We start from the raw sequence: 14336 nt of genomic DNA on the forward strand, positions 1-14336 counted from the left end.
ATCTGGGAACCCAGACTTGCAAGGCATTAATGATTTCCTGACAATGGGTGATGTATTAGGGATGTCATATCAGGAAAACATAGGAAAGACTAGAAGAAATGTTCCGGTCAATGCAAGGGAGATCTGCAACGGATGCAGTCGAAATAGCTAGAGAGGAAGACCCATAAGCTGATGTCAAAGAAGAACCCTTAGAGAAACTGATTCCTTATAGAGGCAATGGTTGTAGGGAGAGTAGAAGCTGGAATGAAGAATGAACTAACAAGGGGTGCTGGAGTCAACCCTTTAAAATGAAGGTATGACGATTACTCTTATAGTTTGGTCTTTTTGGGGATTCAGGTACTTGAAAGAGTTCAGCTCAATGGGGGTAACACCACAATCTTGCAAGATGATGTTCCAAGATCCTTGGATGGTGACTAAGTAGTGGTGGTGGACTCATCTTGTCTAGATGGTACATCCTTTGTGGATGCTAGAAGATGTACATAATACGGTCTTTTTTTTCTTTTGTGCAGTATAGGGATGCCTTTTGTGTAGTTCATGGATGTATTCAAACCAATGTCTATGATCCACTTATCTCTTTGGACTGGATCTGGCATGTCGGTCCAGTCCGCCTTAATATTTTGTAATTGCAGGATGGGACTACTGGTCCCGATTGCTAGACTTAATATTAATGAAAATTGTCAATTTTCAAAAAATAAAAAAAAAATAAAAATAAAAATAAAAATAAAAAAAAAAAAAAAAAAATATATATATATATATATATATATATATATATATATATATATATAATTGTTTGCAAATTTGCTTGTATTAGATTGTAGCATTTGTCGTGTTGTTTTTCATTAATTTGCTCTCCAATTTTTCTATGCCAATGTTGCTTGTGATATTGATTTTCTTTGAGTATTTACAAAGCATTTTTCTTTACAGTTCTGGTTATTTTCCTTTATTTCTATATGTTTGCTTAATGTTGTTTGATATTTATTTCTATTCATAAGGTTCCATTATTGTTTGTTATGGGATTTTTTTTGTGAGTTTTTAATTATTTTACAAATAAAACTAAAGCTTATCCAAATAAACTAAATCACAAAGAATAGTTATGGCAGCAACTTTTGGCTCCAATGTCGAAATGGTTAGTAGCGACAGTTACTTGTCAACGTTATTTCCATTTTACCATGATGGTTCTTAATTGTCGTTGCCGTAAATAAAAATTTGGTGGCGAGTGTTGTAGAAAAGAAGATGCAATCGGTGTGGGAAATTATTAATGACGGTATTGTGAAACCGTCGCCAATAAGTGTGATTGATATGTGTGTGTGATTGAAAAATATTAAATATATTTCTTTCTTTGATACGACGGTAAAGAATTAACCCGCCTGTAAAAATTATATTAGAGTTGATTTGAAATGTACAGTCACGGATTCATATTCGTTGGCGACAGTGAATTTTGCTGTCACCAATGTTATGTTGCAGCAACGGTTAATGGGGGACGGAAAAAAAAGTAGTCGCTATAGGCCCTTTTTCTTATAGTGTCACTAGAATCTTTCTTCATGCATGATGCAGACGCATCCTTTTCTAAGATTCCATGCCAAAAATTTTAGTGAGATATTTTAGGAAACTAACTGATCTTAAGAGATTTTGTTTCCTAATAAATCTCTTATCTCCAGCTAGCATGTTTAGAAATCATAGATTTTATCATTTGAGTTACTTTTATTAAGAGTTAAATAAGGAAGTTTATCTTTCATCAATTTTAATTATAATAGCAAGAAGTCTTTTCTAGCTAGGAGTTTTAATTTGTAATATTGGACGATTGGAATATGAAAAAGGGAAGCTTTTGGATTATTTTTTTTCAATATTATGCTTTCTCTTCCTGGTGTTACAGTTTCGTGTGAAAATCGTATATCAAAAGTGGTGAAATTCTATTTGGGTTTTGGCTTTTGCAACACTGATTTGGTAATCATAGCTCTCGTTGATCCTTGGCGTTTGCCGTGAAGAGGTGACTACCATGGCTCGTGGGTGTGATCGAGGTGTTCATATGAAGGCTCCTCGTCAAGATCATCAAATTGATGAAGTCGCGATGACAATAGTGTCGCCTTGGAGGATTTTAACCTTTTTTATCATCGTGCTCCACAGGGGGAGAATGAAAGTTCATGATCGGACGGGTCCTAATCAGCCCTACCGTGATATTAATATGTGCTTCAAGTGTTTGTGTTTCGGTCATGTAGTGGCAGAGTGCCGAAACCAAAGGCACGTAAATTTGGTCAAAGAATTTGAGGAGTTGGTCAAATCGAAGGTTATAGTTGAACAACCATATTTAAATTTGGGCGAAGAGTTTGACGAGTTGGTTGAATCTAAGGTTCTAAATGAACAACCATGTTTTGATGACTACAATGATGATGAGGCTGACAAGATCACTTGGAATGATCATGGTGAGGCGTTGGTTACTCGGCGTACTATGAATAATCTTATCATTGATAGTGGAAGTTGCGAGGATGTGGTGACACAAGAGATGGTTGTTGTGTGCTATGAAACCACGAACGAAAAGAAAAAGAAATTGGATTTGACGGCATGGAGATCAAAGTGGAGGGTAAATGGTGAAATACTAATTTGATTTCTTCATCAATTTTTGTCGCTTCATTTTTATTGGATCATAAATTGAAGCCTACAACAGATGTTTATGAACTCAAGCTGATTCAGCATCAATAAAGATTATCTTTTCGTCCTAGACATTATGTAAAAGATTTTATGCTCTAGAGTTTCAGATGATTAGCATTCTTAAACACTTCAAAACTCGAGGGCGACTTTTTTTGAAACATGGGAAAATGACGCCGAGGAAAATTAGTAAGAACATACACTCTTCGAAGATTCATATCTGACGACCGAATTTCTCCAACCTGGGAGACTAATGCAGACACATCCTTTTCTAAGATTCCATGCCAAAATTTCAGTGAGATATTTTAGGAAACTAACAATCTTAAGAGATCTTGTTTTCTACTAAGCCTCCTATCTCTCGCTAGCACGTTTAGAAATCCTAGATTTTATCTTTAGTTACTTTTATTGGGAGTTAAATAAGGAAGTTTATCTTTTATTAATTTTAATTATATTAGTAACTAGGAGTCTTTTTTGACGGCTCTAGTTTAAGTAATCCGGATCCTGCAGGTATTGGGGGAGTTCTCAGATCTAAGTCTATTGTGGTGCTCTATGCTTATGATGGGCCTATTGGGATGGCTGACGCCTCGGAGGCAAAGGCTCAAGCAGTTTACCAAGGTTTGGAGTTGATAAAGAAGAATCACCTTGATAATATAGTGGTTGAAGAAGATTCTTCTAACATCATCAATTGGCTTAAAGTGTCTCATAAACCTCCATGGAGATTTGATAGGTTATTCGATGAGATGTTTGATTGGGTGAGGCCTTTGGAGGTTGTGTTTAATCATGTCAACCAAGTGGTGGACAACTTAGATAGAGAAGGAGTCTTTAAGATTCTCTAGCACTCTTTGACTCTCTCCCACCATGATCTATTTTCTTGTGATCTTTCTTTCATTGTTGTTCTTTCGTTCTTCACTGTATCTAGTCCATCTAAGTCCTTTTTATTAATATATACAACTACCTCTTTTTGTTTTAAAAAAAAACCAGGATCTTTTTTAGCAAGGAGTCTTAAAAGATATGTATTGGACAATTGGAATATGAAAAGGGGAACTTTTGGATTTTTTTCTCAATATTACGTTCCTGTGAAAATCATATATCAGAAGTGGTGAAATTCTATTTGGCTTTTAGCTGTTGCAATTTCTTCTTCCGCTCGCACTAATGCATTATGTGATAGGTGCTATGATAGTGTTGAAATTTTCACAACCGAAACATCGCACTTTATTAGTGGTTTTAAGTGTAGGTCATTTTATAATAGCTCTTACATTCTCATCTACATGGGTGCCCTCTTCTCATCTAAAGGCTTTCTTCCAATCGTCACTTGATCTGATCCTAATCTGGTGATAACCTCTTCTTAAATCTAATTTGGAAAACACTATCGACCCTTCCAGCATATCCAACATATCATTCGGCTGTGGTACAAGAAATCTATACTTCAGACAATAATTTTATTAATGGCCCTACTGTCAATACACATGCTCTAATTTCCATCTTTCTTATTGTCGTCTATGTTGGCACAGCACACAAACTCATTCTTTCCCTAACTAATCCCTTACGAACTTATTCTTCTACTTAACATTGTACGAATTTGTTCTTCTTTTGACTCATATGACTACGAATGATTAGGCAAACTAGCACCGGGAATAAGGTCCATATTGTGTTGAATGTCCCTTATAGAGGAATTCTATATGGGAGTTCATTGGGAATAATTTTGTTCAACTCTTGCCAGAGACAGAGCCAGGAATTTGCACTTGGGGGAAAATTGGCAAACAATGGTTGTTATAGTCTATGGAGGATTAAGTATTTTCAAATAAGGACAGTTTTTGCATCCCTGAATACCGGAGTCGGGACGAACCAAACAAGACTTCAGCCTTGTGCCTTTGTCCCAATGGACCCAATCATTTTTCAAAATCCAAAACAAGCAGTTAGAGGCTCACAATTGGTTCTCAAAATCCAAAACAAACTTAGATCAGATTGATAAAGAGAAATTTAAAAAAAAATAGAGATCAGATTGAGAGAAAGAGGGAGAGAAATTGAGGGAGAGGGCATCTCAAAATCCAAAACAAACCTAGATCAGATCGATAAAGAGAAAATTAAATGAACAGAGATGAGATTGAGAGAGAGGGAGAGAAATTGAGGGAGAGGGCATACTTTTCAACCTTTGGCCTGAGTAAAACTCTTAGAGTGTGAGATCAAGAGACAAGAGAAGGAGGGAGAGATTGAGATGTAGATGGAGACTTCAAAGAGATGAAAAAACCCCAAAATTGTTGAAAACATTGAGCCAAAAATTATTGACACCGTAGGGAGCCTAAAAAATATCATGTTTCCAATTCTTGAGAGATTTGGAAACCCACAAACTTCTTTTTTGAGATAAAAAGGTAAAACAAATAAAGGAAATTTGCCCCCCACCACCCCCCCCCCCCCCCCCCCCCCCCAAAAAAAAATCCGTCCCTGACTCTTGCATCAATGTATTTAACCTTTTTGGATTACCGATAGGCCTCATAAGTCACAACATCACCCCTCACTATTAAGGCATATATCTCTTCTTTTTTTTTGACTCTTTCACAAATCTATCATAGTTAGGAGGGACAGCCCCACCATTAGAAAAGATATAAACATAGGGGCAATGATTATTTTTTCCAATCTTTGAAAAAGATATCATGCCCTTACGGGTATTCAACATCATACAACCAGGGCCGATCAAGTAATTGATAGGCTTTCATATCGACCACATCACATACTACTTTATCTTTAAAATATTTTACAATAGAAAATGAAATTTCATGCCTTTCAACAAACTTGGTTCGTTGACTTTTTTATCCAGCATATTTTGTATGAAAGAGTGTCTTCCATCTTCAACTATGGTTTTTCCACCGTTTCTCTAGAGATAATATTCTCACTATTTCCCTCATCAATAATCAAATTGCAAAATCTTTGATTCATTGTACACTTCTTTTAGAAGATGTTGTGCCACTGTGGATATGCCTCTTGATTAGGAGATTACATTAATCTCCTCATGACAAAGGATAACCCTTGATCTTCATAGGTCAACATTTCTTCACCATCTTCTTGGGAGACTTCCCCTTCAATTTTAAGGTTCTCGTTGCCTGCCCCTTCTAAACTAGTTTCCAAGTTAGGCACTTGACAATGGGGACATTGATTGAATTTGTGTTTAGGCTGACCACATCAATAACACTGAGCATATGGGGTAGAGAATACATGTTTTTGTTCCCATCCCTAGTAGTGGTCATTTTAGAGCGGATGGGATGGAGAATACGAGTTCTTGTTCCCATCCTAATAGTGATCATTGTCTTATTCACTTTCAAAAACTCAGCTTATGGACAGGGATGGTCAGGATCACTCTCAAATAAGAACCTTCCCTCGACTGTGAATCGTGTCCCATGATGATTCAATAGTAGTCGACCCCCCTATTGCCGAGTTCCTACTCAAAGATGATCTAGTTTCACATCTACTCTAGGTTCTAACTTGACACCTCGTTTAGGTCCAAACGAGCTGTGGCCAGATTCTATCATGGATGGCCATGGGCGATCCACCAGTAAATCTTGCTACTTGCTATGATTCTGTCACTATAGAATCATTATATGGGGATAAGCTATAAAACATTTTCACATAATCCTTCTCAAATAGGCATCCTTGACGACAATACTGATACTGCTGGAATAACACGTGATCATAATCTATCTGCAAGAATCACGCTCGCAGTAACTGCTTCATTCTTTGCCAAATTTGTATTGGTGCCTTCATATGTCGTGTCTGTGAAAGTTGGAATTGTTTACACTAGGCCAAAGCCCCATCTTTAAGCTTTTATGCCACTAACTTCACCCCTTTGCCTTCACGAACTTCCTTATAATAAAAAAAATATAACTACCTCAATAAGCCAATCGAGGAAGTCCTTGATTGAAGTTGACAATTCAAGTCTAGAAGATCATTTTTTATTGGGTATTTTTTTTAATCATGTCTCGCTCTTCATTTCCCCAATGTTGGAGGATATTCTCCTCAACCTATTCATCTTTGGATTCATCTTCACTGGGTGGAGGTCGATGATTTACTATGTATAGTGAATCACAAACATGTTGACCGCAAGCCCCGTCACAGATCATATGTGGTTCACATGAACGAAACTATAGAAAGGAGTGAGAAGATGTAGCTTTTGATCAAAACCTTGAACCCACAAGGAGATCTAGCGAATAAACTTCTCTAAAAAGAAAATTCTATAGATAATAATCAAAAGTCTCACACAATATGATTATCGAGTCTTAAATGGTCTTAAAGACTCCAAACCAAACTCGCTTTCCTATAAGCCGTACTTATTAAATATAATGAATTTTATAAAATAGTAAAAAATATAAAACTTATTAAAACTCAGTATCCTTAATTAGTATCCTTAATTAGGAGAATTATAATCTAGTAGAACTCTCAATACCCGAGATGGCTAAAAATGAGCAAGGTACTAACTTATTATAAATAGTAGATTTTGACATCATACTGAAATTTGACCCTCTAAATGGCATGTTCTTGAGATGCTTCAAAACAACCAATGAACTTTAATTGATTGGCTTTCCTGTAGGTCTCGTCATCCTTTTTCCAACAATGTATATTAATAACAATTCCTATAACTGTAGCCAACCGTAGCCAACTTTTCTTATCCAGGTGTCCAAGGTAATCATCTATGATACATTTTACATTAATAATCCAGTTAAATCGTCTATTTTGCTTTTTTGCTTGCCTTATAAAATTGTCTGCATAACTTTTCTTCCCAATCGAGAAATAGAATATTTTGTATAAAGTTTCTGCGTCCAATTCAATCACAGTAAATTATGATCTGATTTGGATGGAAATCATCATTAACCCTTAACATACATTCACTAATAGAAATATTCATGTCTTCCCAATTCTCTTGTCTTTTAGGAGCAGGGATTTTTATTGTATATTTTTTATCTTTTATCACGAGCATATGAGTGTTGTTTTTGCCCATATACGAAGATGGAATTAGTCATTTCTAATGGATAAAATATTATAATTTAAAAGAATTGTTTTGGATTCCTTTTAGGTGGAATATAAATGATATGTCTATTAAGAAGATTGAATGCATACTTTTATTTGCCTCTCATCCTTTTCTTATTTTGCAGCCAATATGGAATCCCTTGTGGCAGCGATTTCACCGGTATTTGAAATTGTGAAGTGGTTAGGTGATCCTATTATTCGACGCATTAGTTACATCAAAAATCTTGAAAAGAATTTTAAAAATCTCAATGAAAAAGCAAGCCTTATGTATAGTAGAAGGGACGACATCAAAGGGGAGATACGTAGGCATGGAAGCAAAGGGACTGCTACGAATGAATGTGAAAACTGGCTTAAAAGGTGGAAAGGCTACAAGATAAGGTGAATGTGATAGAGAAAGAATACCATGAGGAGAAAATTTGTTTGATGGGATGGTGTCCAGATGTTTCATTGCGGCTGAAGCTTGGCAAACGTATTGATGAGTCCACTAATTTGATCATAGATCTCTTGGAGAAATCTCCCTCTTGGGTCGGTGGGGTGGTGGTTGACGCACCGACAAAGATAGCTGAAGTCGTACCTGCACCAACAATAGAAGGGAACACATCAACTGATCGCACTCTACAAAAAATATTGGGATGCATCAGAGACATTAAAAAGCAAAAGATTGGAATTTGGGGAATGGGTGGAGTTGGAAAGACGACGGTGATGAAAAGTCTGAACAACTCAGCAGAAATAACCCAGTTGTTTGAAATTGTCATATGGGTAACCGTCTCAAAAGATTGGAGCTTGCGAAATGTGCAGAATGAAATTGCAAAACGATTGTCATTGAATTTAGGAAGTGATGAATCAAATGACAATATGGCAACAAGAATATATCAGGATTTGGAAAGAAAGAAGTTCATTCTTCTTTTGGATGACATGTGGGAGAAAATAGAGTTGGACAATGTTGGAATCCCTCGCATAAACCTAGAGAACGGTTCGAAAATAGTGCTGACGACTAGACGCCTACAAGTTTGTAAGTCGATGGATACTGATGTGGAGATAAGGGTAGATATCTTATCTGAAGAGGAAGCATGGAAACTTTTCCAAAACAAAGTGGGGGACGTTGTTGAAAATCCAAGCATACAATCCTTAGCAAAGGATGTGATGAAGGAGTGCCATGGTCTGCCACTTTCAATCATCGTGGTGGGAGGGAGCTTGAGGAAGGAGGCTAATGTCCATGTGTGGAAAAATGCATTGAATGAGTTATGCTCGCCAACTACATGTGAGATTGAAGATATGGAAGAACAAGTGTTTAAGCGCTTGAAATTCAGTTTCGACAGGTTAAACAATGACAATACAAAGAATTGCTTTTTGTACGGGGCACTGTATCCGGAAGACCATGAGATAACAATAGATGAATTAATTGAGTATTGGAGGGGGGAAGGTTTTATCAATGGTGCAGGTGCATATGATAAGGGACATGCTATAGTAAAACATCTCATAGATGCATCTCTTTTTGAAAGTGCCGAGACAGACTCTGTCAAGATGCATGATGTTATGCGGGATCTAGCATTACGAATCACTTCTCCAACTGGAGACGGGTATAGATTCTTAGTGAGAGCTGGTGTTGGGATAAGCGAACCCCCAAAGGAAAAGGAATGGGAAAACGTGGAGAGGATCTCCTTGATGTGTAATGAATTAAAAAGTCTTCCCCCGTCACCAAAATGCCCCAAGCTCTTGACATTGTTGCTTCAAAGGAACGAACCATTAACAATTCCTGCATCATTCTTTGATCACATGGCGAGCCTTCGAGTTTTGGACCTAAGTGACACCAGCATAGAGTCGCTACCAGAATCCATTTGCAATTTGGTCAGCCTTCGAGCTCTATTTCTAAATAGTTGTCAGAATTTGAAGACGCTCACGTCTCAAGTTGGGGCACTAAAGGAACTTGATGTGCTTGCTATTGGAGACAGGACGAAGATTGATTGTTTACCTATTGAGATTGAGGAGCTAACTAAACTTAGGCTTCTGCATGTGTCTTGTCACGAACTCAGAGTAAGAATATCGAGGCTCTCTCTATTGGAAGACTTGCGTATCGTGGTACGTGATGGGAGGTGGGATGAGAGCCTTGCAAATTGTGTGACAGCGGAGATATGCAGCTTGAGGGAACTAACTCATCTCGGATTCTGCTTCCCAAATATGGAGTGCCTTGAACAATTTGTCCAAGGCAGCCTATCTTGGAACGAGAAACATATTAAAACATTTCGAATTCTGGTTGGTTCCTGTGATCCACACTATTGGCACTGTGCTAAAGGAGGTCGAGCTTTGGCACTTGGTGGTGAGGTCACAACCCATGCGGATGTGATCGTTGAAGTAATAAGTCGTGCCGATGCATTAAAGTTAATCGGTCATGGTGGAGTTAGAGACCTCTTGGAAATCGGCGTGGAAAACATGAATGAATTGAAAACGTGTGAAATCGAAAGGTGCCAAGAAATGGTGACTGCAATGGATTGGAACGGGCTACAAGAAGAGACTACTGCTTTACCAAACTTAGAGGTTCTAGGTCTTCATTCTCTACCTAATTTGCGGAGCCTTTGGGAGGGGTCGATGCCACCTGGAACCCTCTCTAGCCTTACGACGTTGCATTTGTGGGGTTGTGAGAAGTTGAGGAAGCTTTTTTCTTGGCGCCGAATTAATCTTCAACAACTCCCTAATTTACAAGAGCTGTATGTTTGGTCTTGCGATGAATTGGAGGAGATAATTGTAAATGAGGAGGAGAAGGTCGACCAACTCCAACATGATGATGACGACGTTGATGCTCTACCATTACTGCTCCCTAAGTTGAGAGTCTTAAATCTTCGTAGCCTACCTCAATTGGGTAGTATTTGCAAAGTGGTCTCCTTGGCTTTCCCTGCACTTGAAGAGATAGAAGTTTATTGGTGTCCGAATATAAAGAGGCTTCCCGTGGGGATAAAAAAGGCACCCAATCTAAGGAAGATTTATGGCAACAGAGAATGGTGGGAAGCATTGGAGTGGGAAAACGATGCCATCAAACAACAACTCCAACCTTTCTTCCACGCTTAATAAAGCTGAAGCCCATCCCAAATCCCAATTACGGTATTTCGCCCCACAGGTTTTTTATTTTATTTTTTCGGTTGAAGTCAATAGATGTATGTTATAATGTTATTTATAAGGGATTTGGTAGGGACAATCGCACAAGGCTAGGCTCCACTTGTCAACAGATTTTGTCTTATTCTTTCATGCAACAGCCCTCTTCAAAATGCTTTCTACGATCGTCCCTACCAAATCCCTATTTATAAAGGATGGACGATCCAAATCATTAATTTATGGGTCCAACGCGCAGATGCGTGTCCAAACAAAACAAAAAAGTACAGTGGGCCCACTTTATTGGGTGATCTCCTTATAGGATGATCCTAACCCTCTATTTGTGTATGTGTGCCTTCTATTTTATACTATCACACAAACGGAGGGTCATGATCATTTTTGTGCCACAAGCTATATAAGCTAGGCCCAACAGACTGACTAATCACTTAGACAACCTAATAATGTGGGTCCACTTGACTATCGCATTAGGCCTCGCTGAGCTTAGATCACCCTGTTCCAAAGTCTCTCTCTCTCTCTCTCTCTCATCATCATCATCGTTTCTGGTGTTTGCAGGAAGCTCTCACAAGTGGGCTGCGTCGTAGCCATCCAAAGCCTGTCTCTTATTAGTGGTAATGTTGCTAATGTGGTGAAAGGGGTTTTTCGAACTGGGTTTGTTGCTGTCGATATTGGGCTCTTTGTTTTTTGCTTGAAGAAATGTGTTCAGATGGGCTTCTTAGATTCTAGGCTTTTTTTTTCCCTGCTTTTGTGGCTTGATGGATATGTTGAATTTCCTGTATTTAATATATAAGTTTGTGTGTTGATGGTTTTTTTTTTCTTTCTGAATCTTAGTCCTTTCATTAGTCATTCTGTCATTAGTCATTCTGTATTCCTCAACTATTCTGTTTTCAGAGAATATAATCTGTGCATTGTTAATTGAGGAGATTTGATTTTATTTTTTTAAACTCTCAATCTCGGTGCCAGTTTGGCATTTCATTTTCTAATTTGTTGTAACAAAAATTAGAAAATGAAATGATCAATCGTGACCGAGATTGAGAGAGACATGGTTGAGAACAAACATTTGGCGAATCGTATACAAATCCCAATGTAGCATCCAAATCCCTAGAGACTACCAACATGTGTAAAATTGCATGTCTTGCGACATGACATCACTTGGATTTACATATGAAATATCCCCAAAAAGAAGAAATTTCTATGTAAACCTCTCTCTCCTGGTTAACTTGCATCCAAACAGAATAAAGCACATGGCATTATATGGCTTTACGGGGTTTTAATTGAATCAAAATTCCAGCCGCCCTCCATAAACATTATTTGCATAGAGAATGCTTAAGCATCCAAACAGAGCCCCGAAATTGGACTGTTGTATTCATCTTCAACAACTCCTTAAACTTACAAGAGTTGAATGTTTCAAGATGTGGAGGATCGGAGGAGATAATTGTAAATGAAGTTTGAGAAAGTTGAGATTTTTAGAACGTGTACACTTAACTAAAGTGGGGAGTACTTGCAAAGAGATCTCCTTGGCTTTTCGTTCACTTGAAATGATTGACGTTTATAGGTTCCCGAATCTAAAGAGGCTTTCCTTGGGGATCCAAAGGAGACCATTTCTAAGGTATGTTCAAGGCGAGAGAGAATGGTCGGAAGCATCAAACAACTTCAACCATTCTTCGCTGCACATATTGAATACTGAAGTACATCCAAATTCCGGTATATCTCTCCCAATGTTAATTTTTTCAGTTCAAGAGATGTATATTATTTGAGGATGCAGTTTGGTGATGAGTAACCAATGGTGGTGTCCTTTCATCTGATTTTTGTAAGGGAGCCCTATAGACTTCCTCATATTATTTATTAATGGAAAAGACTTCCAAAATGGGATTTCGTTTAGAAAATAAAGATGACAGTGGAATTGATGGATGGTTTGGTCTATTCCTCATATTTTATTGGTCAGATGAGTTCTGCAAAAAAAACAAAGCACGGCCTGCATTACTGGACAAAAAAAAATATTCGTTTGTTGGCCCCGGAATATATAGGTAGTGTGTTAAAAATCTCCTCATGGATGATTCTAATCTTCGATTTATAGATGTTTTCAGGCTGTGGCTTCCATTTACAACCTATCTATGCTGAGCCCAACAGACTAATCACCTAGATCACCCAATATCGTGGGCTCAACTTGACTACCACATTAGGCCCAGCTGCACTTATATGCAAGGTTTCGGGTTCCCATATCATTTTCCTAAAAAAGCATTAAGAGGGACAACCAAAGTTAAAAACCTATAGGGAGCATTTATCATCAACCTAAAGTTAAGTTAGACGCAACTGATATTAAAAGGAGAGTTTTGACCATATAAAATCTCTGTTTTAGTAGGATGCCAACTTAATTGTAATATCAATGGCTTACGCCCATGTTGAGTACTTATGCCAACTTTCGAAAGTTTCTCGTAAAGAATCCTTAAGGCATGTTTGGATCTATTCATTTTGTTTTCTCATAAAAAAACTTTCTCGTTAATTTTAGTTTTCCATGGTTTGGCTCTCTCATTTAATTGGGATTTTTATTTTCGTATATAAAATATTCTTCAATAAATGGGGAAAGAAAAACAAAAAAACCTCCAAATAGCCTTATTTCATGAGGAATGATAAACTGAAAGGCATCCTTCCAAAAAACCATCTACACGGGCGCCGACAAAAAAAAAACTAAAATTCCTAAAATTCTTAAAAAAGATAGCAAAATTTTTAAAAAAGAAACGTTTTATTTAACTTTGGAGAAATTAAACTCCCTAAAAGTCCTGCTATACACGACCAAGACCTATCTTTATGCTTTCCTAATGACTTTATTTTTTATTTCGAATGATTGATCTAGTAGGTGCCTAGCTGAGTTTTGTGCAATATCTGCACAAACAATAAGCAAGAATACTGATTTGCGTTTTTTGCAATATTCCCTGTTGCACTTTCCATCTTAATTTTTGGTGGAATTACTCAATGATTTGACTTCATGTTAATCATATCAAGTTCAAACACCATTTTCTAGGTTGGTTTACTTTTAGGCAGAGCTTATTACAGATGTGTACATATCCAATGCCAAAGCTCTCAAGATAGTATACAGGCATCAGAATGTTCCTTTTACTGCTTTCTTTTAGTTGTATTAACATTTGCATTCACTCGCTTGTTTTGGATTTCGTCTACAATTTTTTTCTTTCCTAGTTATTGATGATTTTCACCATCTTTTTTTCTGAAAGCCACTTGATTTGGTGGGGATAAACACAGTGAATGTGAACCAAACAGAAAACAAAATTCCAAAAAATTGATAAATGTCAACCAAAAAGTGAAAAAAATATATTTAAAAAAATAAAAAAATAAAAAAATAATTCCAAGAGATTATTACTTTCCATAATTTTCTTTTCCCTAGATCCAAACATGCCTTAAAGAAGTCTTTGATCTAACAATTATATGATCATGTGTATGTCTGTAAGCTAGGTGGCGTAGGGAAAGCCTTTTGCCTACCGATTTGTAATTCCGTAGGGATAGGCCACCTTTCTCTACGGAACAATCCATAGGGACATGATTGGACTTTCCCTATGGAA

At 37.3% G+C, this 14336-nt stretch overlaps 1 protein-coding gene across 15 annotated transcripts in view; it reads left to right on the forward strand.

Moving 5' to 3' along the window:
• Positions 1 to 11572, forward strand: part of LOC143861758 (disease resistance protein At4g27190-like) — a 28934-nt gene extending 17362 nt beyond the window's left edge. For 13 of the 15 annotated variants that reach the window (XM_077372660.1, XM_077372661.1, XM_077372662.1 and 10 more), the window contains 2 exons: positions 7785 to 10755; positions 11317 to 11572. In XM_077372660.1, the coding sequence (XP_077228775.1) occupies positions 8083 to 10722 (2640 nt within the window). In that variant the 5' untranslated portion in view covers positions 7785 to 8082 and the 3' untranslated portion in view covers positions 10723 to 10755; positions 11317 to 11572. Of the gene's footprint in view, positions 1 to 2347; positions 2586 to 7784; positions 10772 to 11316 lie in introns of those variants that run through there. The other 2 variants (XM_077372672.1, XM_077372663.1) reach the window with 2 other exon arrangements.
• Positions 11573 to 14336: the final 2764 nt, after the last annotated feature.

The sequence above is a fragment of the Tasmannia lanceolata genome, unplaced genomic scaffold (assembly GCF_043159265.1).
Source record: "Tasmannia lanceolata isolate RefF3 unplaced genomic scaffold, GAP_Taslan_0.1 ptg000037l, whole genome shotgun sequence".
Classification (NCBI taxonomy): Eukaryota; Viridiplantae; Streptophyta; class Magnoliopsida; order Canellales; family Winteraceae; genus Tasmannia; species Tasmannia lanceolata.